At 46.9% G+C, this 24,583-nt stretch overlaps 4 protein-coding genes across 7 annotated transcripts; 2 read left to right on the top strand and 2 right to left on the bottom strand.

The window, feature by feature from the left end:
- Window positions 1-2: 2 nt before the first annotated feature.
- LOC6497234 (nascent polypeptide-associated complex subunit alpha, muscle-specific form) lies at window positions 3-24,583 on the bottom strand. The gene is given in 15 exon segments (XM_001962473.4): window positions 3-527; window positions 583-830; window positions 883-1,404; window positions 1,462-1,610; window positions 1,613-1,879; window positions 1,941-2,211; window positions 2,213-2,418; window positions 2,478-2,592; window positions 2,651-3,327; window positions 3,330-5,037; window positions 5,039-5,461; window positions 5,463-6,116; window positions 6,118-6,507; window positions 6,509-6,549; window positions 24,353-24,583. Coding segments are annotated over 15 exon segments (6,045 nt in total). The 5' UTR covers window positions 24,576-24,583; the 3' UTR covers window positions 3-376.
- LOC26513655 lies at window positions 9,537-11,013 on the bottom strand. The gene is made up of 3 exons (XM_032451788.2): window positions 10,700-11,013; window positions 10,233-10,643; window positions 9,537-10,172 (listed from the first exon to the last, which is right to left on the bottom strand). Exons 2-3 carry the CDS (start codon window positions 10,272-10,274, stop codon window positions 9,606-9,608), a joined length of 609 nt encoding a protein of 202 aa, XP_032307679.1. The 5' UTR covers window positions 10,275-10,643; window positions 10,700-11,013; the 3' UTR covers window positions 9,537-9,605.
- LOC6498311 lies at window positions 11,375-23,974 on the top strand. 3 transcript variants are annotated; one of them, XM_032451785.2, is made up of 9 exons: window positions 11,375-11,509; window positions 18,160-19,318; window positions 19,373-19,590; window positions 19,646-19,798; window positions 20,294-20,423; window positions 22,283-22,480; window positions 22,745-23,156; window positions 23,212-23,374; window positions 23,431-23,974. In XM_032451785.2, exons 2-9 carry the CDS (start codon window positions 18,217-18,219, stop codon window positions 23,896-23,898), a joined length of 2,844 nt encoding a protein of 947 aa, XP_032307676.1. In that variant the 5' UTR covers window positions 11,375-11,509; window positions 18,160-18,216; the 3' UTR covers window positions 23,899-23,974. The 3 variants fall into 3 exon arrangements, with proteins under 3 accessions (XP_032307676.1, XP_014762060.1, XP_001962511.1); XM_014906574.3 differs by having other exon boundaries at window positions 11,375-11,513; XM_001962475.4 differs by lacking the exon at window positions 11,375-11,509 and adding an exon at window positions 14,606-15,647.
- Window positions 12,997-14,632, top strand: LOC26514911. Of its 2 annotated transcripts, XM_044716173.1 has the most exons (3): window positions 13,012-13,100; window positions 13,163-13,959; window positions 14,027-14,632. In XM_044716173.1, the coding sequence occupies exons 2-3, from the start codon at window positions 13,921-13,923 to the stop codon at window positions 14,573-14,575; spliced, it is 588 nt and encodes a 195-aa protein (XP_044572108.1). In that variant the 5' UTR covers window positions 13,012-13,100; window positions 13,163-13,920; the 3' UTR covers window positions 14,576-14,632. The 2 variants fall into 2 exon arrangements, with proteins under 2 accessions (XP_014762386.1, XP_044572108.1); XM_014906900.3 differs by lacking the exon at window positions 14,027-14,632 and having other exon boundaries at window positions 12,997-13,104; window positions 13,163-13,776.

Below are 24,583 nucleotides of genomic sequence, written 5' to 3'. Positions count from 1 at the left end.
TATCTCTTTGTTATGTGGTTTATTATCGGGTTTTAGTTAGACATACATACACTTTTCTTTTAGCATAAATTTTACAAATTCAAAATACACTCAATATTACAAAAATAACAAAATTGCACTGCACTGTGCCAGTGCCGGTGCCCAGCAGCACATATGAAGTTCTGCCAGCGGATTAGTCACTCGGACGACACAAGACTTCTTACTTTGATAATACCATTAACCAAGTTAGAGTTGCACAAATGGATAAATCTTTGCATGATTTGGCTAACAAATAACGTATCTAAATAAATTTTTTCTAAATATTTGTAGTTGGTGTGGTGGCGTGTGGGCTGTCGGTTCGGTGTGAGCTGTTGGTAGCGACTGGTGGTTAGTGGACTCACATCGGCAGCAGCGCCTGGTTAATGCCGCTCTCGTGCGAGACGGGTCGCTCGATTGTCATCGATGACTGCGGCACCTGGCTGTCGGTGCTGATGCCCAGACTGGCGTAGATCTCCTTCATCACGAACAGTATCGTGTCCTCGGAGCCCCTGTTAAGGATGACATTTTAGAGAATGGACTTTAAGGAGGAATCTCTCTACTCACCAGTAGCACACATGACTGCTGAGAGCAAAGATGTATTCGTTGATGAACTCGAGAGGCGCTTCCTGCAGCACGTAGTCCACCCGCTTCGAGTCGTTGAGCTTGCCCAGCGGGAAGTCCAGTTCCACGAACTCGGGATCGGAGGCGGTGGTCGAGTTGGAATCGGAGCGGGTTCGGAGCTTGAAACTCGAGCTAGCCACTGAGTTGTCATCCTGGTCTTCCGCTTGCTTCTGAAGAGAGTGCGAGGAGCCCTATAGAGAAAAAAAAATTAGAGATTGTTGAGAAATCGTACTGTTAACCCACCTTGTCTTTCTCCTTCTCCAACGACTCTTCGGCTTCTTTCTTCACTTTCGTTACGGCTGTCAGGAAGTTCACGCTGTCCAGCGTGGTCTTGAATGTGTCCATGAAGCGCTGCTTGATATCCGCCCCCACCCGTGTCATGGTCTCCTTCAATTCCAGGTGCATCCTCTTGCGGCCCTTGTGGTGCGGGATCAGCACTGGCCTTATCCCGTTCATGTCCGGGTTGACCAGAGCTTCGATTCTATAGGCCACCGGATCGAAGGGATGGAATATGTTGTAGAAGCCGGGACACGTGGGCAGGCTAAAGTCCAGTCCCAGCTTGTCGATTCCTCGGATGGTCACGAACATGCCAATAGGAGAGCCCAGAGCAAAGAACTTCTTGGGATGGAAGATCAGCTGGGTGTAGTTGATGACCGGCTGGCCAGTACCGGCCGGACCCATCGTATAGCTGACCTCCTTGGGCAGCAAGTCGTTGTTCGGCAGTTGTACCTTCTGGGCCTTCAGGGGCAGCTGATCCGGATTCTCCTTGATGAAGAAATATTGTTAAAAAAAAGTGGACAGACTGTGGAGTAAGCTGCTCACCTTATTCTCCTCCTCGCTCTCTTTGAGCGGCTCCTGGTGGCACAGCAAATCGAACAGGATCAGGGAGCCCAGACTGTGCCCGGACAGGGATACACCTCCATTGAATTCGGGATGCCGCATCCTGTACTTCAAGTACACCTCGTTCAGGCATCTGCCACCGTGTTCATGATCTTCTGGCAGTACTTGGGACTGGTGTAGAAGAGCACGTCGAGCAGGGTGTCGTTGGTGAAGTTTCTCAGCCGCGGTATGGATTCCAAGGTAATGGACTTGAGCTTCTCGTCGATGCCCAGTTCTTCGGAGTGCAGGTGGCTGTGCCAGGAGATGGGCAGGACTTCTACGCGACCCACGAGACCCATGTCCGTGGAGTTCTTGTAGTGCGATTGAACCAGTTGCTGGGCAATAATCCGGAAATCATCGACTGCAATGGAAGATCAGTTAATGATTTTGTCACCACTTAGTTTCCTTATCCCTAAACTCACCCACTTCCTCCACTGGTCGCATCTTCAGGTCGCAAGCCGACCCAATACCATGGACCATGAAGAGCAGGTGATCGACGCGCTGCGACTCGCCCTGCTCGATGGTAAAGTCGTCCAGATCCCGCTTCACAACCCTAGGGCGCATGGAGCCCTGGGTGCTGGCGCCCCAGGTGTCGCCATTCTGTTGGGGCAGAAAGTGGACAATGACGGTGGGTCCGTGGAAGACCACCTGCTCGCCATTGGCCAGCATTATCTTTTGATGCCACTCCCCGGTTTTCCGCCGAACGCTGGTATTCCGATTCCAAGAGGGCAGCCGTATCCTCGGTGTACGGCACGTACTTGGAGTCAACGCCCTTGTAGAACCAGGAACAGCGGCGCACTTCGATGGCCTTGCCCTCCCAGTAAACCGGAGTCTTGGTCCGCTCCTTGATGTTGACGTCATAGCGTCCTCCCTCCACTGGCACAATCAGGGTGGAGTCGGCTGGAAGGAGATGGAGTTCTAAGATTGGGTGAAATTCTTCGAAAGTCCTTTTGACCTACCACTGTTCGAGCTCGTTTCCAGCAGAGCGGAATCATAGTGACTGAATGGCGTCCAGATGAACTTGCTGTCCACGCTACGCTTGTAGAACCAATGCACCAGGGCCGGGGTATAAGCCTGACGAGGAGAACCATGATTAGAAAAGGCAACCACAAGGACCTACCACAATATTTACTATTGCCACTGGAGGCGGTGCGGACACCTGGCCCTTGTCGCTGCTTCCACTGGCGGTGGCCATCCTAAGCTGCTTCAGGATCTCCTCGGGCAGCTCTCCGAGATGCTGCTGGATCAGATCCTCGCCTGTTTGGCGAGTGGGCGCGAGTGTCGAGAACTCGGAGCAAGCTGACGAGGGCGGCTCGACAAGATTGGAAACAGGAGTCTGTGACCGTGTCTGCAGTTCCTTCACTGCCAATCCGCTGTGCACAATATCGTACTTGAGCTCACCGGGGGCTGCGGGCTGATCCTGAAGCGGTGGGTTATTGAAGAAGTTCTGGATCCGCTGATCCTCGTTGCCCGGCTGCTCCTGCTCCGGTGGCACCTGGTCAAAGAAGTTGCCCGGATCGGCAGGGGGCACGGCAGGGACTGCAGCTGGGGTTGAGTCAACTGCTGAGGTCAGAGGAGGGGCACCAGTGCCTCCAAAGAACTCAAAACTGTTAGCACTTGAATTTGGATACGAATTTTCGATCGATTTTGGTGTTTGGTGTGGCGCTTGCTGGGATTGGGTTAGCAGACTATCGAAACCCAAGGAGGCGACCGGAGTGGCGCTCGTCTCTGCCGGCGGTGGCTCTTGGGCCAGCGGTGGCGGAGCAATCCCTTGCTGGACTGGCAAGTCCGGAAAGACGCCTTCAGGCGTGGATTGGCAAAGAAGTTGAACTCCTCGGTGGCACTGGCTCCAGCGGCAGGAGCGCCGAAGAAGCTTTGCAGGGGCGAGGGAGCAGGTGGTGGCTGAGCTACAACCTCTCCTTCTGACCCTGGTGACACGAATCCTATTGGTGGTGGCACCAAGTCCTGCCCGGCCTCCTGAATCTGGGGAGTGGTTATGGTTTGTGCTAGTGGACTGAAGACCGTTTGGGTTCCGGAGCCGCCTGTGAACAGACTCACAGTAGTCGCTTCTGAAGCTCCAAAGAAACCAATGGCTGGAGGAGCAGTGGGTGGCTCAACCACTGGAGTTGGTTCGATTTCCGGCTGGGGTTCAGTTGGAATTGTCGGAGCAAATAGCGAAGCACTTGAAGCTACAGGATTCGGAGGAGAGAACAGGACGTTTGCGGTTGTTGGAGGAACGAGACTCGAAGCCACAAGATCCGGGGCACATTTGCTTATAAGATCCGGAGCGAAAGGTGCTGTGGTTAAAGATGCTGGTGGAGGCGGCGCGACTTCACTTGCAACTGGCGGGTACAAGGGCACTCCTGGGCTTTGATCCGCTGGCGCTGGCACGGGCACAAACAGAGGAGGATCCTGATTGGAGGAAGCCTCAGCTGGTGCTTGGGCAGCTCCTTGGTCTGGCTCACTCACGGGAGCAAAGAGCGAAGCACTTGGTTCGGTGTTGGAAGCTGGAGGAGTATCCTCGATTACGGGTTCGATTACCCCTGGAACGAATAGGGGAGCAAAGAGGGGGTTGTCCGCCGGAAGGGCAGCAGCAAACAATGGGACACTATGTGTAGCTTCCTGCGGAGGTTCTACCTTGGGCTGACTCGGTGGAGGTGCAAAGAGAGCTGAGCACTGGTCCTTTTCCGCTTCCGGTTGTTGGGTGGGTTGCGGAGTGAAAAGAGCAACTCCTGATGTAGCCGCCGGTGGTGGCGCAAAGAAGGGAATTCCTTGGGTCGATGGTTGGTCCTGAACAGATGGTCCTTCTGCCTCTTGAGCAGGTGGAATTTCTGCCGTTGGCTGGGGATTGAAGAAGGGAATCGCCGATGCTCCTGTAGGTGGAGCAGCAAAGAGTGGAACGCTTGCAAGTCCAGCTGCTGGTGGAGGATAAGCTACGCTTGGGGGTGGAGCAATAACAGCACTGGTTACCCCTTGGACTATCTCCGGATTAGCAAAAAGTTCCTGGACAGGAGGCTGAGGAGCTTCTTCTGTCACCTGAGGTGGTGGAACTTCCTCTCGTACTTCTGATGGCGGCTGAGGGTTAAAGAATGGAATCGCCGATGATCCTGTTGGTGGAGCAGCAAAGAGGGGAACACTTGTAAGTCCCACAGGTGGAGCGGCACTTGGTTCTTGAACCGGAGGCTGAGGAGCTTCTTCTATCACCTGAGCTGGTGGGGTTTCCTGTTTAATTTCTCCAGTTGGCTGATGATTGAAAAAGGGAATCGCCGATGATCCTGTTGGTGGAGCAGCAAAGAGGGGAACACTTGCAAGTCCCACTGATGGCGGAGCGTTGGCTACACTTGGAGGAGGAGCAACAACCGCAGCTGATGGTGGAAAGAGAGCAACTCCCTGGCTGTTGTCAGCTACCGGATTGATAGCTCCTGGTGCCGGAACTCCAAAGGGATTGAAAATAGCAGCCGGCGCAGCGGTGGGTGCCAATGGCGCGGAATAGCCCGAAGGAGCTGCAGTTTCCTGGGGCCGTCAGCGGACTCTTGTAGAGACGGGTGCCCTTTTGGAGGCGATAGGAAGCCTGACCAGCAGCTGGCGGTGGGGCAGCAGCTGCTACTGGAGGTCCACTCGTCAAGGGACTTGGGTTAGGAGGCAAAAATCCTCCTGCTGCTGGCGCTGGTGTTGCAGTTGGAGCAACAGCTGGGACAACTCCGGGGGTGAAGAAATTTCCGGGCACTGCTGCTGGGGGAAGGCTTGGAGGAGGTCCTGCAGAGGGAGCGGCCAAAGGTGGAGTAGCAACCGCTGGCGGAGTTAATCCCGGATTGAAGAAGCCTGCTGCACTAGTGGGTGGAGCTCCTGGGATAGGAGTTGTAGATGGTCCGGGAATGGAGGATTCAGGATTAAAAACTTGTCCTACGGGTTGCGGACCCTGCTCCTGGCGTAAATACTCCTACTGGCCCTGATGGTGGTGCTCCAGGAGGAAAAGGGTTGCTCTCGATTGGGGCTGGAACACTAACGGGTGGCGCGAAGAATCCTCCCACAGGCGGAGCTGCCACTGATTCGGAAGCTCCTCCAGGGGTGAAGTAGTTGCTCGCCGGCGGAGGGGCTGGCGTAGGTCCTCCAAAGAAGTTGGTCGGCGGAGCTGGTTGTCCTCCGGTGGAAATGTCAAAGTAACCGCCCGAAGTGTTAGGCTGACTATGCACCGGCTGATTGTCCTGGGTTCCAGTGACGGACTGAACCAGTCCGGAGATGTTCTGAAGCACGCCCTGCGGCACAAGGCTGGTCAGGGAGAAGAGGCCGCCGCCGGACTTGCGCTCCTCTACGGGATTGGGAGCGGGCTGAGCTGATATGTCAAAGGCAGCCGGACTGGGAGCGGCAACCTGCGCTGGCGGCGTGGGATATGGTGGTGTCTGGAAAGGCAGAGGCTGGGGAATCTGCTGAGCTTGTGCCGCCTGCTGCTCGGAGAATCCAGGAATGGGAGCGTATAGCTTCTTTCGGGCCGTGAACCGATAGGAATTGGGATTGCCCGCAGAGGGCGGAGGTGCCACTGCTCCTGGATTGGAGCTGGGAATCTCAGTGGGTGCGTAGAACTTGGGCGGCTCGGGGGGCAGCAACCACCTCGTCCGCTGTTGGTGGGGGACCGGCGTAGAAGGGAAACGGTACGGCGGCTACGGGCTCGGGTGGTGGTGCGTAGCTTGCTTGCTGAATGTAGGCTGGCTGGATGTCCAACCTGGGCTCCTCCGACTGTTCTCGGCTGCCGCCGGCGTAGATCCGTTTCGAGAAGCTCGAGAACACATTGGAGGCCACCGAGGGCAGGGCGGTGAAGGAGGAGGCCGCCTGGCTCAGCAGCGAGTCGTTGCCCACTCCTGGCGGTGGTTCCAGCAAGGGATTAGCGTTCGGATCGTGACCTGGTTCGCGGTAGGGACTTGATCCTCCCAATACCGACGAATCCTCGCTGCTGGTGTTCAAGTTGATCTCGTCGAGAGCCTCGCTGTCGTCCTATGGTCGAGGGCTGGCCCACGGTCACTAGTGTCTTGGGTTCTGCGGAGTGGAAGAAACACGAAACCGAGATTAGTTAACTCGGAAGTGGTTGGCTTGGCGGGACCACCGCCTCGCTCACTTCTCGTTCTCCGGCCAGAGAAGCTCCGGCCGAGCACAAAACAACAAATATCGAAATGGCCTGGCTTGGCCTGTAATGAATGCAAATTGAAATCGACCGGCGGACAAACACAATTAACAACGGAATCGCGCTCCAAACTGGTTTGGGATTGGAATTGGCAGTGGAATCAGTGGAGATGACGACAAAGCCGGAGACGTACACTCGGACTAGGCCAGTCGTAGCTGGTAGTTAATATCATTAGGCTTTGCTGTTTTTGATTTATTTAGTTTTTTTTATTATTCTCTTTAAAAAATAGGGGTATAGTTTAAACTTGGTCTTAAGCCGTAAGACTATAGCTAGTATCTTTAACAAATTTATCTAATATGTTATAACATAGGCGAACTAAAGATATAACCACAAGCTTAGAAGATCTAAGATAAAGATGGTATAGGATTGGAACTATTACTTCTCCCTTTCTTGACTATCAGTTTCCGGGTCTTTAATATAAACTTGGTCAAAACTAGTAAGCCTATAGATATATATATCTATAGGGGTCTTCACTATAAGCTTGGTTAAAAGTAGTAAGCTTATAGATATGTATTTGCAGATCAAAATAGATCAATGGATCTTATATATTATATTATACCATATTTCACCTAAAGAAAAAACCTTAAGCTTCGAAGATCTACGAATTAGATAAGATAAAGATTGGCCTTCTATAGAGTATATTACCACCCTGTTTCTAAGTAGATATTTATTTCCAGATCAAAGAAATGAAACTTATATATAAGAAAAGAATCCACCAAAAAAAAGAACCTTCAGCTCCAGAGATCTATGACTTAGATGGAATAAAGATTTGACTAAAATACAAGTATAAAGATCTAAAGAATATTACTTCCTCTCTCTCTGTAGACTATCACTTCCCCCGATTTCAATTCCCTTCCCTATAGCTGTTATGGTTGAACCATTTGATTAACCCATAATTAACAACCACTACAGTCCACGGCGAGCTGGCAAGCAAACAAACAGGCCAGCTATCGTTTTAGAGCCACACTTTAAGACCAAATCGGGTTTTTGTATATTTTCGATTGTTTCTGGCGTGCAGTCTCGGGCGAGGGTGTCATAAAAAGCCAAATCTTGACATTAGCCTGCTGGCTGGATGGCTGGCTGGCTTGCGACGGACACCAAATGTCATGGCATTTGAGGAGGAAGCTCTTCCAAGTCGACCGATCTGTTCGATGTGGAATGAAACCATTATTTAGTCGCACCAACCAACCATACCATGCCCATCTCATGCCATGCCATTCCATGTCAGACGTGCCATTTCGCCAGCGAATACGTCAAAGAATTTACCTCGATCTTGAAACGTGATTTGGAAGCCACGAAGTGAGTTAAGTGTCTCGCTGGCTGGCTAACCGAAAGGTTTTCACACCCCCGAAGACCCTCGAGAGACTATTTAAAGAACTGCATTTTTTGCATTTTTCAAGCGCGAGTTTGGAATTCTCCAAAGCCAAGCTTATGGAAGCTCGTGGAATAGACCGCAGGTGCATAACCAGATCTGGCATTGTGCTCGGCAAACAATTCTGAATGGGGATTTCGTATGTGACCCATGAATTTGATAAGTTCTTGGCCGATTGAACAGGTCTCTCCGAAAGTCGGATGTATCTGAATCAAGTAACAGATCAAGTATGGATCAAGTTTATTAATCACCTGTTGGAGGTTTTCTATTTCATCCTATTTATATGGTAATTGGAAATCGGAATAGGAATTATGTAAGATTACTTTATAATAAAGTTTATTGATTCTAGTTAAAAGTACTTAATTATAGTTGTATTATTTCTGTGAATTATCTTTCCTGAAAAATTAAATAAACTGAGTCAGAAAAGTAACTAAACTTTCAGTTTCATTTCACAAAAAGAGAGTAAAGTTTAGCCCCAAATATTGGCTTGGCCTTGGACGAATAAGGTAATATTAGTCATTATTAGGAAATTATAAAATTATTTTCAATTCTGCTGGCAGTTTCTTGACAAGAGCACTTGACATTGCTTGTAACGGCTAAGCAAAGATTAGCTATTTGGACGGTTGAGGTGGGGCCGGGCCGGGCCGGGCCGGGCCGGGCCGGGACTTTGACTCCGACTTGGACTTGGAAAACATTACCAACTAGCAGTGACAAAAACGAGTACCAGTATTTACAAATGGCCCGCAATGACAGTGACGCATTGCCTCAAATGTGTTAAAATAAATAGAGACGCTCCGCTCGTTCCGTCTAACCACAAATGTGGAAAAAAAGTAGAACAGCATATTCCAATTGCCTCTCTAACAAAAAAAAAAAACTAACAAAACTTTAAAGTAGAGAACATAAAAAGGTGGAAGAATGTTGTTGTTGTTGTTTTTGGGGCATGACATCATAACCAGATTCAGTGGCCACTTGAGGCGATGAGCAGAAATCTTGAGGTCTGGTCTGGGGGTCTGGTGCCCCAAAGTGCCTGCACACATAATGGCACTCAAATAAAACAATTAAGGCCCACATAAGCACGTCAAGCACGATGAAATCATTTGCAGGATACCCAAGCCAACCCAATACCAACTCCAACTCCATCCAACGACAAACAATGCCTCCATAAGATTGCCATCATTTTAGGAATTTAAACGCTCTGGCCGGCCCAGGCCCAGGTCCAGGCTCGTGCAGGTCGCATGCCATAACAGAAAGACCAAAAAAAAAAAAAGGTGAAAAAAAATTCCAAAGACGGTTTAAATTGTTGGCATTGAACCCGCAGGCAAAAATCAGAAAAAAATACGTCCAAAATTAAATCAAAATAAATCTCAATAAAATGCGTGCTTTTTGGGAAATGGCGCGACCCAAGAGATGCTGAAGAAGCTGCTCGAGACGACGGCCTGTCTGCGTCCGCCAGCGGCAAAATAATAAAAATAAACTCGAATACCCTATCGAGAGGGTATATTTTTATTTCATCCATTTCTTAACTTGAAATCTTAAATCTCAGGCACACTGAAACTGCTGCTTGAACGACAAGATTCGATTGGCAACCACCTCGCGTCTAGTCCTCGTAATCCGATAGAGAGTACCTACTCCATAGGTCCTCAAGAGTTCAAAAAATTCCACCTCCCTTGAGACAACATCCTGGCCCACTTTTCTTTTTAATTCACTCTCCGCGGCTATCAGTTTCTCCTGGAATTTGGAGAACTCGGCGAACAACTGGGTGGCATAGTCCATGGCTACTTTGAGGGCCGTTTCGTTGTTGTAGGAACTCAGATCTAGGGAGGATCTTCTGTCCATAGCTTCTGAGAATCCCTTGGCATACTCTATTTTCTGGTCAGTGGAGCTCGAAGAGTTGATGGCATCGCCACGACTTATATAGTCCTGAAGGAAGGCTACGTACTGCCTACAATCGGGGCAGTCGGGCACTGCGCTGACCATTCTGGTCAGGGTGGCTTTCAAGATCTCCACAAATCTGGTCCACACCTCCCCGCGATAGGTTTCGAAATTTGCGAGAAACTCGCAAAAGTTCTGGTTCTCTGGGCTTTGGGGAGTGCCTCTGGCTAGGGCCTGTGATTTAGTAGAGGTCTTAATTAATAGGCAAGTATTATTTGTTTTTCAAGCTATTACCAGAGAACAAATACAAACTACGAGTACTACTTTGCACAGCATTTCGCAATTGTTTCTAATAAACTGGGCAGTTGTAGAGTCTCTGGCGTAGCTTTATAGAACTCTGATTCAATCCTTATCGGTTTGTTTTTATTTCTTTATTTTTAAACTAGTTACATTTATATTCTACAGTGTGGAATTATCAGTCTATTTGTCTCGGAAGCTCAACAATGACTCCCAAGTGTTGCCAAGAAAGTGAACAGCTCTCTGGGCCATCTGAGTGAGTTCTTTGGGAATATTATCTGGCACCTTCACGGACTCTGGGCGTATGGTATCATCTAGTTTCCTGGCAATACTTGCCAATATATTCAACCATGGACTATCTGTATCCAAATCGTTGCTTGACCTTGTCGGAAAGGCACTGGCAAGGCACTGTTGAATTTTAAGAAATTATTCGATAGTCCTTCAGAAATCTATTAATTCCTTACCAGAATATTTAAGGAAAGGACTATCCAGAACCAACGCATATTTCCAAGACTCTAAGAGAACTAATATGCCAAGGAAAAGTGTCATGCTTTTATATAGAATTATTTAGAGGACTACCTGGCCTGACATACCTCTTTCCAGGACGAAAGGGAAACAAAAGACTTAGGCAGCAAACTCAGGTAGCCGCGTAAGTTCACGTGAAAAACGGTGACGGGTGTGACATATGTGTTGAGAGGTATTTTCGGGGTTTTTTCCAAGTACCCAAGGGCTATGCTAATTATGTCAGCCACCCACCGGCCACACCCACTTGCCGCCCATCCGTGACGCATCTGGGACAATCTCGCTTCCTCCCGGTAATTCCGATTGCGGATTCCTACGACTCTATCTTATCGATTGGGCTGGGTGTACGGCTGTACGAGGTGTGGCGTTGCTTTTGAACGTTTATCTATCCATCCATTTGCAACCAATTGTTCAATATTTAAACAATTTATGAGCCCACAAAAAAAAGCACAAAAACCAACACACTTGCGAGGGCGACAAGTACAAAAAGGTCAGTAATTAGTGGAGTGTGTTTTAGTCGCTCGACACTCGTGCCACAATCCAGTTTCGCTTTTTTCCGCCGAAAGTAGTGCCAGTTCAAGTGATATACTTCCCAAAGGACTAAGGATACAAGTGAATTAAGGTGCCTTTTAAGCTCTAAAGGTACTAATTGTGCTAATAATCGGAATAAAAGTGACTGAAACTGACACCGCCTTGCACCAGTTCGTTCTTCGAGCGGCTCGTTTGGCTGCCGCCACTGGCTGCGAAAACAAGTTGGTAATTTTTGATTAACACTCTTGGGACATGCGTACGTGTTTATATATTCATCATAAAATTAAACCAGCCTCAGCCTCGGCATCAAAATGTTAACACAAACAGACCGAGCAAGCCGGGCAGACCAGGCAGGCCAGGCCTGAAATCAACACAAAACGATTGCCAAATATTTAATTTGTTTTATTGAAAGGGTTTTTCTTTTTGCACTCCAGTGCGGAAAGTTGTTAATTGAACCCGAGAGAGCCCAAGGAGCAGCCGAGCAACCAAACTGATTACATAATTATTAACATTTAACAAAAAACCAGCACGAGCAGCAGAAAAAAATGGCAAAGTGAAAATTGCGTGAGCTGCATAAATTCTCATTGCAATAAATTTGTTTTCAAAATGTTGGGGAACTCCTTATCCGCGGCTTACGACACAATTATACTCTATTGCTTGTATTATTTATATTTCATTTCTTATAGCTACAGAGATTCTTACCCATTTTATTAACCACAAAAAATAAATAGTTTACAAAGTGCAGCGGTTCAAAGTCGAGTACAGAGTGGTTCAATGGCTTCTTATAGAGTACCTCGCCGACATTAGGAAGTTTTCGATTTTCGACAGACGCACGTAGGTCAAGATGGGCACGATTTTGTGGGGAAAATCCGTCAAGTTAGAGCTCAACACGCTCAACAATTTGTCATACAAGTGAAGCACAAAAAAAAAGAACCATTGTACCCGAGTGTAGGGGTTTTACAAAACCGCAAAAATGTGTTCTTGCGGTTCCAAAAAAAAAGGTATAAAAAAAGAAGGTTCGGAAACATTATTCACAGTCAAATAAACGAAATGGCTGAGTTTGAGGCTTTTATAATCGCTACAAGTGACAAATTCCTAAGCCCCAAGCTTAGTATTAAGGATTATTTAAAAAAAGAAACCAAGGCAGGTTCGATTAACCCTTTAGTGCCAACAGTATCTCAGCATTTCCGCATACAATATTTAAAGACACGAATATATATGCACACGATCATTAATATATGCCGACTACGTATGTACGGGCTTGTATTGTATATTTATTATGATTTTATTGATGCTATCAGCGCCGGCCAACTCCTCCGACTTGTCATATTAAATTCATTTCACGCTCCATTTTAATGCGCCCGCCCGCCAGTCTCGGGCACTGCTCGGGCAGTCGAACTTCCTACAAAAAGTTCACAGTCTGTCTCCGATCGCTTTTTTGCATGAATTACTAATTCGATATGCGTTTTTTTTCGCCACAACAGTCGCCCCTAAAAAGGTCAACAGGCAAAGAACTATTCATAAAAAAAGAACTTGGCAAAAACTTAATAACTTTGAACTTGAAACGAATTTGTATTACTGACCAGCATTACGGGAGAGATCTTCCAATATTCCAATCTTCTGAATAATATACATATCTCTCTTGAACTTGTATTGAACTTTGATTAATCTCTAAAGTTAAAAACAAAATATATATTCTTTGATTCATTGATGACTTATCAAATCCTATAAAAGCACTGAAGCAAAGCCATTTAAAAGGCAGTGCACTGAGTAACAAACAGAAATGAAGGCCTTTCTCTTAAGTTTTGCATTGTTGGTGAGAAGTTTTTCCAAAAAATACAAATATAATCTAACAGAATTACTTAAAATTACAGACTATAGCCAGATGTAGCCCTCTTGCCAATGATCAGTTACTTATATGCAAGTTTTTTGAAAATGTCCAGTCCATCCAAGACAAACTTTGGGAAGAAAAGTTCCATAATTTCAAGACTGTGCTGGAGGAGACAATCTCAGCCATGAAACCTTATCCCGAATACAGTGAAACTATGACCAATCTTCAGGACTACCTCGAGCGAGGAGTGGCTGTTACTGACTCTAGTTCTCTACAGAAAAAGATAGAATATCTGCAGGGTTGTAGTTCCCTTTATCCCAATCCAGCTATAGACTTTACTTCCGACAAGGGGAGAAGGATCTACAAGCCCTTTCAGGACTATGAGCTGAAGATGATGGCCGCCTATGTGCCTTTTCAATCTAAAATAGTATCTGCCATCGAAGAAGTAAAGCTGAAAGTCAGCCCAGAAACTAAGTCAGATAAGCCGGATCTTTTCACACTCATAGACCATTATCCGACAAAGAGCGGGGAGCAGACAGAAGCCATTGGGTTTTCCATTCTAGCCCTCCGAGACCAACATCAGTGTGCCTGAAATTCTACAAACTGTTTGATTAATAAACACATTTCCATCTATAAGTAGGCAGTCTCTACACTCTATTTCCCTGGAGTTCACTTTCTTGGGTTTTGTAAACAGAGACAATAAGTGATAAGCTCTATATTCTGGAAGATCTATACTCCAAAAAGCCTATAAAAGCCATTGAGCCTTGGGGGAGGCTCAGTTTTAATTCAAAACACTTGAAGATGCGTGCTCTCTTCCTAATTGTTGGCCTGGTGCTGATGGTAACTTCTGATGAGATAGCAAGTCTTTAGTTCTATTTCTAATTCCTGAATAATCCCCGAATGACAGACTAGTGCCAGTGCCTACCCAGGATCGTACAGAAACCTAATCTGCAACTTTCTAAACGATGTGGCCACTTTTCAACGCGATGCCTATAGCGCCGCGATACATTCCACCAAGTCAGTTGTGACGGAAATGATCAACGACCTGTCCACCTGCGAGGGCCTCCAGCCTCAGATGAGGATCCTTAAGGACTATCTGGATCGCGGCAAATCGATTAGTTCCAGGAGCTCTATAGAGGACCAGCAGGAGTTCCTCGCCGCCTTTCCCACCAACTTCAATCTGACCTCAAAGTCCTTAGAGTCCTGCATGCATGCGCCGCCCATGTTGGGTCGCACTATCCTAGGATTCGTGTCCAGCGCCTTCTGCGAGTTCCCCGAACTGGAGAAGAGGATCATCAAGGGCGGAAATCACCTGAAAGAGGAGCTAGATGAGGACATGCTGGCTCAGGAGACTCAGCTGTTCCAGCTACTGGATAACTTTGAGAAGGAGACTGACCGGGTGAAGCGGAATAACTTGGCAGATCAGATCTCTAAAATGGAAAATGACTGTTTATAATACATTACTTTATTAATTTCTATATATTTCATATTAAAATAAACATTATTTCACTTCTTTGAGGCACTATTTACTTCAAAATCAATCAGCTTCGATGATAAGATCTTGTTCCAGTTCCCTACTATCAGTCACTGATCAAGTAGATGCGCCAAATTGGTTGCCCAACAGGTTAATTGCCCGAAGATATGTCCACGCTGATGGCCAATAAACAATCGTGTCATGAACATATCCAATTGTGGCACTATCGCGGCTCGGCTCCTCCAGCACGTTGTTTCGGTTTCAGAGTTTATCAGTGGCACGCTCTTCTAGATTCCAACCTGTAGCTGCTACAGCTTCGACTTCAGCTTCAGCTGATGTGGCTGTGTAGCTTTTGGCCAAGAAAAGAAAGAGAGCAGCAAGCCACAACAGAGTAGCAGCAGCAGCAGCAGCAACAGAGCAGATCTAAGCCGAGTTGTGTTGCTCCGCAGGTCCGTAGCTGGTGTTTCTGCTTTCAGTTTCATTTGAGACGTCGACGCGTTCGCCAGCACAATCCACAACCCACAAGCCAGTCTGCCAGTCAGCTAGCTAGTCAGAAAGCCAGCCAGCAGCTGCCAAGTTAAAATAAAAGCGGTCCCCGTACAAGTCGCGCATGAGAAATATTTTATTTTCATTTAAACGGGTTGGTTACCTGCCGAATGCCGAAAAAATCGTAAATCGTTAATCGAACGCTCTTAATATTATATGGTTTGTTTTTTTGTTACGGCCAGTGGCTTGCAATTTTTCGGCTGCAAGAGTGAATTCCTGTGCCGTGTTTGGCAGTATTGTGGCAGTTGTAGTGGTCTTGCCGCGATTTGCATAATCTGCCAAGTTAATAAACAATGCAGAGAAGTGGGCAAAACTCATAAATAAAGTGCAACGCGTAGAGTGTAATTAAAATTCATTGAGATTTGTGTTTCGTGCTCCGCAAGGAGAAAACAAGTTTGTTGCCTAAGTTATTTGTTTTTCAAATCAAAAATTATTAAATAAAAAAAAACATTAAATAAAAATCTAAAAAAACAAGAAAAGTGTGAAAAGAAGCCACGTCGACAAGAAGGCAAGTGAAAGAATTAATTAAAGGCCATAAATATAATATTTTAAGGGATAAGACCGACAAGCCCGCAATAGCTCAGTTTCAGAAGCAATACCTTTGGGTTTTAACAACTTTTCCGGGCAAGCTCGTCACTTTTTGTGTCGATTGTTAATGAGTTTTCCTCAGCCCCATTAAAACCCTTTAAAGATTTTGAAATACAGCTCGCTTTAATTGTCTTTTCAATGTCAAGAAAATCAACTGTAGATCTATGGCGCGTGGGTTCTCCTCCCAAACCCTGAAGGGTCGTGAAATAAAGCTGCCACAATTAGAGTGCATTTCAATTCGATTCAACTGACACGCCACGAAGGGGATTATGGGGGCAGGGGACAGTGAGGAGGATGCCAAGCCAAACGCAATTTGAATTTATAATTTTCGCAATTATTTTTCATTAATTTGTTGGGGCCAGGCCAGGGGGCCATAAAAACGGCAGAATAACGTCCAGGTCTCGGAGTGATATAAAAATCATAGCGAAAATAAATGCTTACGCGTCTGTTAAGCACTCGCCGCGCCGTAATTGCAAAAGCAACAAAAAACTACAATAATAAAAAAAAGAGATATGTAAATAAATAAATGAACAAAAAAAAAAAGAAAAATACAAAAAACCGACAACGTGCTTGCCTCTCTAATTTGTTTATAGAACCTTTTTGTTGTCGAGTTGAGTTGATTTTTTATGAACCGCCGCGAATCAGCAGCTGATTGATGAACTGCCCGCTCGGTTATTGTTTTGGTTTATGGAGGTAGTACTATACCACTAAAACTTAATTATAAAATAAATTGTGAAGAGCCTATAAATAATAGTGAACAAAACTAGTTGAGCTTTACTTCCTGGCTTGTACAATCTTATCGCAAGCAGCCACTTATTGTTATCAAGTTATTGGAAATTGGGTTAAAATCTCAAATAGTCTATAATCTTATCTCCTTAATTGTTTTTAAAAACAATTACTTTAAGCCATTTATGGTCAAACTTTCTTCAATAAGATCACCTAGTTCCGGTGCTATCTTCTCGAGAATTACGTGACCCGATCTCCCCCAAAAGAAAACTGTTCAATGGAGGATTGTGCAATGGTCTTAGCCCGGCCCGATTAGGGCCCCGACGAACGTGCTCTTTAACGTCTTTGGTGGAAAAAAAGAGAAAATGCAGACGGACAGGCGCCAGCCAAGTCAAGGGAGGCCCAAGCTTGAAGCCTCAAGATATCAGGTTGCAATAATCCCTCCAGCCCCTCCACTCGCTATTGACCTTGCAACGCACAAAAATGTACAAATTTCAAGTCGAAGTCGAAGTCGAATCGACTCGGGCAGCTGCCAAACGAGAAACACGAACACAGAATATTTTAACTTAAATTTATTTTCATTTTACGCATCAATGCGATACATTTTGAATTCCAACTTGAATATATATATTTTATTTTTTTTGTATTTTGTGGTGGCTTTGCATATTTTTGTTAATTAATGGTCGATGCTCAGTTCGAAGGAGGAATAAACGCCTCCTGAGAAGGCGGCGCATCGGCATCACGAGTCTCGGCCAAGAAATCAATCATTTAAATTGATTTGCTGGTAATTTGTTATTCAAACAATGCCGGGGGCCGAGATGCAACACACAATAAATGCAAAATATAACAAAAGCACTGCCATCAAAGTGTTAATTGCAATTTGCTTAATTAAATATCAAATAAATTGAGCAAATCGAAGCGTAGAGTTTAGCTTTTAATCAAGTTTAAACACATTACTTATATAAATTTTTTTATTAACTTTATTGTCAACCTCTTCTCTGGGGTTTCGGTGTCTGGCAGCAGGTTTGGGGGAAAACCTTGACCATCTCGAATAGCGTCGAATAAATGGCTTTAATACCCTAACCCAGCAAGCTATTGTTTTATTGCAAACGGGCTGGCCATTAAGACATTTGGTAGTACGTTGTTTTAGCCAACTTTTCATTGTCTTTCATTTGTTTACTCATCGTTTTTGTTTGTTTACATTTTAATATTTTTGTGACGAGTGTCGTTCATCATGTTCATTATGACCTTGAACATGACTTTTGCAAAAAAAATGATTATTTCTTAACTTGCAGTTTATAGTTTAGAGTCTTTAGGGCCAGTGGGAAAGTCTAGAAATGGAAATTTCCTGGAATCTAACACATCTCTCTAATTGGCGCGGCTTGTTGGCAATCATTTAAAATGATTTTAATAACAAACCCAATGATAATCAAAAAACATTTCACTTTTTCATTGCGAAAGTGCGAAATGTTGAAAAGCAGACAGTTTTGGGGAAGAAAGAGACCATTACCTCCACTAATTGGCTAGAAAAACTAAAAATAACGGCTCGGCAAAAGTGAACTCTGAATAATAATAAATAATTGCGTCAATTAAGTAAGCGAAAGAAGCCAGTCAGTCAGCCAGCCAGCCAGCCAATCAATCAATCATTCAATCAATCAATGGCTTTCAAAAATCTATAATTTTTTTCTACTTTTTTTTTCGCGCAGACTTGGATGGTGGCAAGTGGAAACTCTTAGAGGCAAAGAAATCCCAAAAAAAAAAATATGATTCTGAGAACACAACTTTGGCTGGGCATAGTGCTCCTCGTGGGGATGGCCCACTGCCAGGACGAGGACTATGGCGGCGACATGGGCAGTGCCAGTGCCGGCAACTCCGATGACATCTACGATCCTACCCAGCTGGAGATCGAGGTGGAGACGGAGATGCAACAGCATCGGAATAGCCTAGACGAGGAGCACACGGAGGGCAGCTATGCCATGGAGCAGGACATGATGAGCACCATGAGGCCGCTGGAGAGCCGACTGAACACCATGGCTCCGTACTCGGAGGAGAACACGGCCGCCGAGATGATGGAGGACGCGCCCACCCAGAAGCGGGTCAGCAAGGTGGACGCGGCGGCCGGGCAGTCGAGGGACTACTACTACGATACCTCGGAGGACGAGATGATGGCCAGCACCACGGCTCGGGTGGCCACCACTCTGATCCCGGAGTATGTGCGCCAGGCCAAGGCGGAGCGGTTCCCCCAAAGGGAGCACCAAGAGCACGATATCTCAGAGTATGTGGAGGAGGAGGCCACGAAGTCGACGGAAGAGGAGCATCCACCAATAGATGTGACCTACCAGGTGGAGCAGCAGCAGCAGCCGGTGCCCCAGGCCCAGGTCCAGGTCCAGCAGCTGCCCAGTCCCAGTAAGCCCCAGTCCTTCAAGTACTCCACCGAGGACGAGTACTACGACGATCAGGCGGAGGTGAAGCCCCATCCCACCGCAGCCACGTCCGAGGAACCACTGCCAGTGCTGAGGGCTCGCTTCGGGGGCTTCCCCTGGCCCTCGTCCACCCAGGCCCCAGGTCCGGTGACAGCACCCGCCACCACTTCGTCCGCTTCCCCCGCGAGCACTACAATCCCAACGACAACCAGTCCCCGGAAACAGGCCAAGCACATCCACGTGCCCGGCGGCGTCAAGGCGGAACTGCTGCCGGCGGATCAGCTGCGCAACTACATCAAGGACGTGTACATCCGCATGCCGCTAGCCGTGATTGTGGACCCATCCTCGGCCTCCCTGGAGCAGGCCAAGCGGCTCTACATCGACGCCCTGCAGGACAAGAACATTGACATCAAGATCGTCCTGGTCACCTTAAATGGAGCGGGTATGATCCTCCATAACACTAAATAATTCCATGTCCTAACACAATCCCTTTCAGGAGCCCCCTCCGCCTTTAGTTTCAACAACACCCGGGAGTTCATAGCTGGCCTGAACAGCACCAAGGAGCACGAAGGCGGCAACTCGTTTGTGGGCGTGCTGCATGCCGCCGAACTGGTGCCCTACGACAGTGCCGTCTTTATATCCACAGCCGCCATTCCCCCGCACACAGAGCTGGTCCAGGACGCGGCCATCACTCTGCTGAAGAAGAGGATCAGGGTGAGTCCTTGAGAGAGATATCTTTCTGCCAGATCCTTTATTATTTACTTTTCAGCTCTTCCTTTTGTGGTATGGCGAGCGATCGGGAAGCGAAAACGAAACCGAGGACGCTGTGGGAGGCATCCTGGGCGAGGTGGCCACCCGATCGGGGGGCGAGATCATCCACATTGTGAGCACCGAGCATGGACAGCACATAGCGGGCAATACGGTGAGATATGAGATATGATCGCAATGATACCGAGAGCCAACCTGACCCGCAATTGGGGTAATTAAATCGTGTGCCAACGCCAGACTGGCCGGAGTGGAGGACTGGCAGAGTGGCAGGTGGCAAGGGGGCGGCTTCAGTGTGTTGAAAACTGAAAGTGGCAACTGCTAGCATCCACCAACAACCAACAACAACAACAAGAGACCAGCAACCAGATCCCATCTGGCCAAGTGTTGCCCAAGCAGCCAACTGAGACGGAGCCACTTGGATTACGGAGGCCTCTTGGCCAGGCGGCGGCAAGCGGCAGCTTGATGGTGATGTTGCATCTTTTGTTGTTATTGTAGGCTACTGAAAAACTAGGTTATGGAAAGAAAAGTGAAGGGCAAAGTTGTTGATAGAAAGGAGGCCCCTCAACTATGGGCTTTAATTCTTTGTAATTTGTTTTAAATCTTAAAATGCTAATAATTTCGTATTATTTTTGTCTCATCTATTTCCCAGCTCACTCTCGTGTCGGACGCATATCAGGGCGTCCAGGAGCTGGAGCTGCCGGTGTACACGACACTGTCCAGCCTTCATGTCCGCATCGATGCGAACATGCGACGGGCCACAATGGAGACGCCGAACGGTGGTTAGTTCGAGTGGTTGCCCCTTCTGCACCTACTAACGCAGGGTTGTAATTTAGTGTTTTAGCGACTTAGAGAGTGTGTGTGTGTGGGAGATCTGTCTGTGTGCCAAGCCAACTTTTAGAACCTAAGCCCCATCCCCCCCAATGTCACTGGCACAAGCTTCATACCTAGAACAAAAAAAAGATACCTAGAACAAACTCCAGACAAAAAAAAACTGTACTACTGTGTAATTTATATGTCCTTTAGCTCGTAAGCTCTATGACTAACACCATGATACCCGAAAACCGTAAACCTAATCCCACGTCAGTCCCCAGGCTGACCTCTTGTATATAGTATATAGCTCCTGAAGCCCCAACGCTTTCCTTAACCAAAACGCTAGAATAATAATAATGCTCAAGAAACGAAACTCTTAACCCTTAATCGTAGTACAAAGGAATTTTCAATATCTATACATTACACACTATATATGTTTACTGTTTTTACCGATTACATATTAATTAATAAATGTCCTAGCTTCCTAAGGGTCCACAAAATAAACGGAAATCAAAGAAAAGCAATTCGATTTAACAAAAAAAATATACAAAAAAATAACAAAAGCTTTAGAATTATTACTTGGTGTTCACCTTAACTCTTCCTCAGCGCACCTCTGTGTCTCTCTATTATTACCTCTATGTGTGTTTCGTCCTGCCAGGTGAGTATTAGTCCTAGATCCTAACACGCGAGCACTTTCAACTGTCCGGCACAAATCGTAATTGTCGACTAACTACACAAAGTTAATGGGACTTAACCGAGGGAGAATGGATCAAAAGTAACAACCAAGCGATCCCCCAGATTAATCATACGCCACGTTGAGCAAGCGATCAAAGTCCGACTATATAGTATGTAAAAATAATTATATTATAGAGATTGCCCGCCGGGTCAGACACAAATAACAATTATGACTCAAGAAGTGATGGAGAAAGGAGGGTTGGTTCCGAAAGCGAAAAGCCGAGTCTTATCGCCAGTAATACACACAAAAAGTATTGTCCGATTGAACAGCTTTTAATAGCCCTACTGCTGCTGTCACTTTCGCTTATCAACAAATCCGGAAGATAAGTTCCGGAAGTTTCCTGAACAAATCAATTTAATTGGGGAGGTTTTTCGTCCGCCTGCCTCAACTCGAAAAAAGTGATTACCCTTTCAAGGCGGACTCCGTCGCGAAACTGGGCCGAAATGGCACTGAAAACACAGTCACAACACTTGGTGGATATTTGGCAATACGGCTAATGCAAAATGGTTGCACAAATACATACGCTTTTGGCCACAAAATTAGACAATCCACATCACTGCCAGGGCCAAGTTCAAAAAAGTGGCCTGATGTCCGAGCGATTTTCGTTAATTTTGAAGCCACAGACGCATGTCGCCTTCCCCGACTCCAGCCGTCGGTTGAAATGGGTATTTGTCAACACGTTAGTGGTATTTAATTGTTCATAATTCGCTCGTTTCACAAGGAAAAACAATTGTTTTTATATCGCGACGTTTTGGGGACGTGTTTTCTTTTCTTCTTTTTTTCCACAACAACTAAGGCGCAGCTGCTGAGACAGGGTTGCCAAGTTTTGCAATTCGCTCTGACTTATTATTTAAATGGGGAGTTACTAAGTATTAAACACACTGCCGCACTAGATGACACTTAATTGACAAAAAACAACACTATTAAATCGATTTGTCCTAATTAAACTGATTTAAATAAAACAGAAAAAAATTGCAACTAGGTGGCAACGTCTGCACTAAACCTGTAACAGCTGACCGCGTTGCACTGTGAATGGCAAACAGCTGATCGAACATTTGTTTACGCTTATTTCTTATATCCTCCCTTTCGTAGAAATTAACTTGAAAAAACTGGTGAAATTTGGTGTGGTTAATGCCACTAGGACCTCTAGCCCCTACGAATTGGATGCCTACGTACCACTTAACAAGTTGCGGCGCACAGCAACCTTCAAATTGAAACTATATCCGGAGGTGACTGACCAAAGTTACAATGTATTTGTACGCGCCGAAAGGAAAGCGGATGTGTTTTTGGGTAATTATTTAAAGAAATTGTGGAACAACCTTGCTATATTGACGGCCGCACTGCACTGACTATTATGTGATTGCTTTTGGGCTCGGTTTTGAGTCGAGAGATAAGGGCCTCGGGGCCAGAAAATGGAACGAACGGAGGCGCACTGATAACCAGTGTCAGGTCGGCCGAGGAGCGCGCGTCAGAGCTGAACGCCATCATCTCGCTGGGATGTGTTAACACGTGTGTTCAGCTGTTTTCCTAATGCCATTCCGTACTTTCCGACAGGCGACATCATTAAACGCATCGACAGCTACTACAAAAATGGTCCGACAAAGGCCCGCCTCGCCAGGATTCAGTTCCCCGACAAAGAAAAGGACACCGAGAAACTGGAGGAGGATGTTGACTCGCCAAAGAATGAGATTGAAACGTTTTCCGAGAAGGAGATCCAGCGGGCTCCTAGTCTCAATCAAACACTACTGGCTTCCCCCACAGGCCAGTCCAGGAGCACCCTGAACGCCATGCTCCTCCAGCGCTGTGGCACGAAGATCGAACTGAGTACCCAGTCTCAGATTCAGGTTACGGCGGGCCAGATGGCCACTCTGCTGTTTGAGGTCACTAATACGCGATCCGAGACTGTCTATTCCACCATTCAGGTCACCGACGAGCGGCGTTTTCTGGTTCAGTTGAATCCCACCAGGTAAGGACCACATTCTTCTTGGGATTAAAGCATAAAACAATGTTTTCTTTTTCAGATTGAACCTCCGAGCTCAGGAGACGGGTACTGTGCGTCTAACAGTGTTGGTTCCCACTGGAACATCCCAGGGCACCACGGACAGGATCACTTTTACGCATTACGGGCGAGAGACTACCACCATGGCGGTGAATCTTAAAGTGGTTTCCAGCATAGATGCACAGGTTTGTGGGAAATTCGAGTAACATCAAAATCTATTCTATAATTCAACTTCTTTCAGGACACCACTGGTCCCACTTTGTCCTGGGAGTTTGGCAGTCGCTGTGACTATCTTACCCCCGAATCCCAGAACTGCGGCGAACGCTTCTGGACACTGGATGTTACCGCCCAGGACTGGCAGTCCGGCATGCTGCGTCTGCAGGCGACACCCCCCGAGGGCCTCTTCTACAGGAACTACTACACAGCAGGCACCAACGAGCCACTGAAAGCCACCTACATGGCCTCCTGCTGCGAACCGAAAGTCTCGTTCGTGGCCTACGATGCGGCTGGCAACCAAAGGAGCCTCACCATAGACGTGAGGGATGTGTACTTGACGGAGGCGGCCATTGCAGCGATATGTCTGGGAGCCATTCTGCTGCTCCTCCTAATTGTGGCCATCATCTGGGGCATAGTGTGGTGTTGCCGTCGCAGGAAGGTGATCATGGAGCTGCCCACCTACAGGTCGCACTCCACTAGAAGCATGGAATAGGTTGTTGTTTTGTTATTGTGCCAGAGTGCCAGATAAGAAGGAAAGGAGCCAAATAAAAATGCCATTGAATGACGAATTCTTCTGTTAAAGCTTGCTTTGCTGGAAACCAACTTATTTTTAGAGTTTAAAAAGCTGCCACTCTGCAGATATCACTAATCGGGGCAACTACTAAAGTGTTTCTTAGTACTCTGATGTAAGATTTTTTATTTATATTTCCTTATCAAGCTTGACTCGGTCAAATAAACGTAAATATTTAAACAAACAGTCTGAGGTTTCAGAAATCTTAATTCTAGAGGTTCCTCTAATACTCTTTCATCTAATAATACCACTTGGGGGAAACTGGAGTGCTCTTGGACCAGGGCTGACATCTTATCACCACCTTATCAGCGGCTGAACGTGCAACAGGTCACCCCCTTCCACTCGATAGGAATCCATCCAACCCTGACCCACTTACCGCGGTTCAGGATGCCAGCAATCAAAACGGGAGCCGGAGCTGGGGGCGGGGCATGGACCACGGGCGGTGCGGCGGGCAGGAGCTGCGGCTTGTTGGGAAAGTCGTCGAAACTCAAACCGGTAACCGAGGCGCTCAGCAGCGGATTTTTCACGACACGCGTCGCGTTTGGGTTTGGATTGTTGTTTACGCGAGCGGACACGTCACCTTTCGATCTTTCCGACATGTTAGCGG

The sequence above is a fragment of the Drosophila ananassae genome, chromosome 3R (assembly GCF_017639315.1).
Source record: "Drosophila ananassae strain 14024-0371.13 chromosome 3R, ASM1763931v2, whole genome shotgun sequence".
Classification (NCBI taxonomy): domain Eukaryota; kingdom Metazoa; phylum Arthropoda; class Insecta; order Diptera; family Drosophilidae; genus Drosophila; species Drosophila ananassae.
This window is presented reverse-complemented; position numbering and strand designations above follow the sequence as displayed.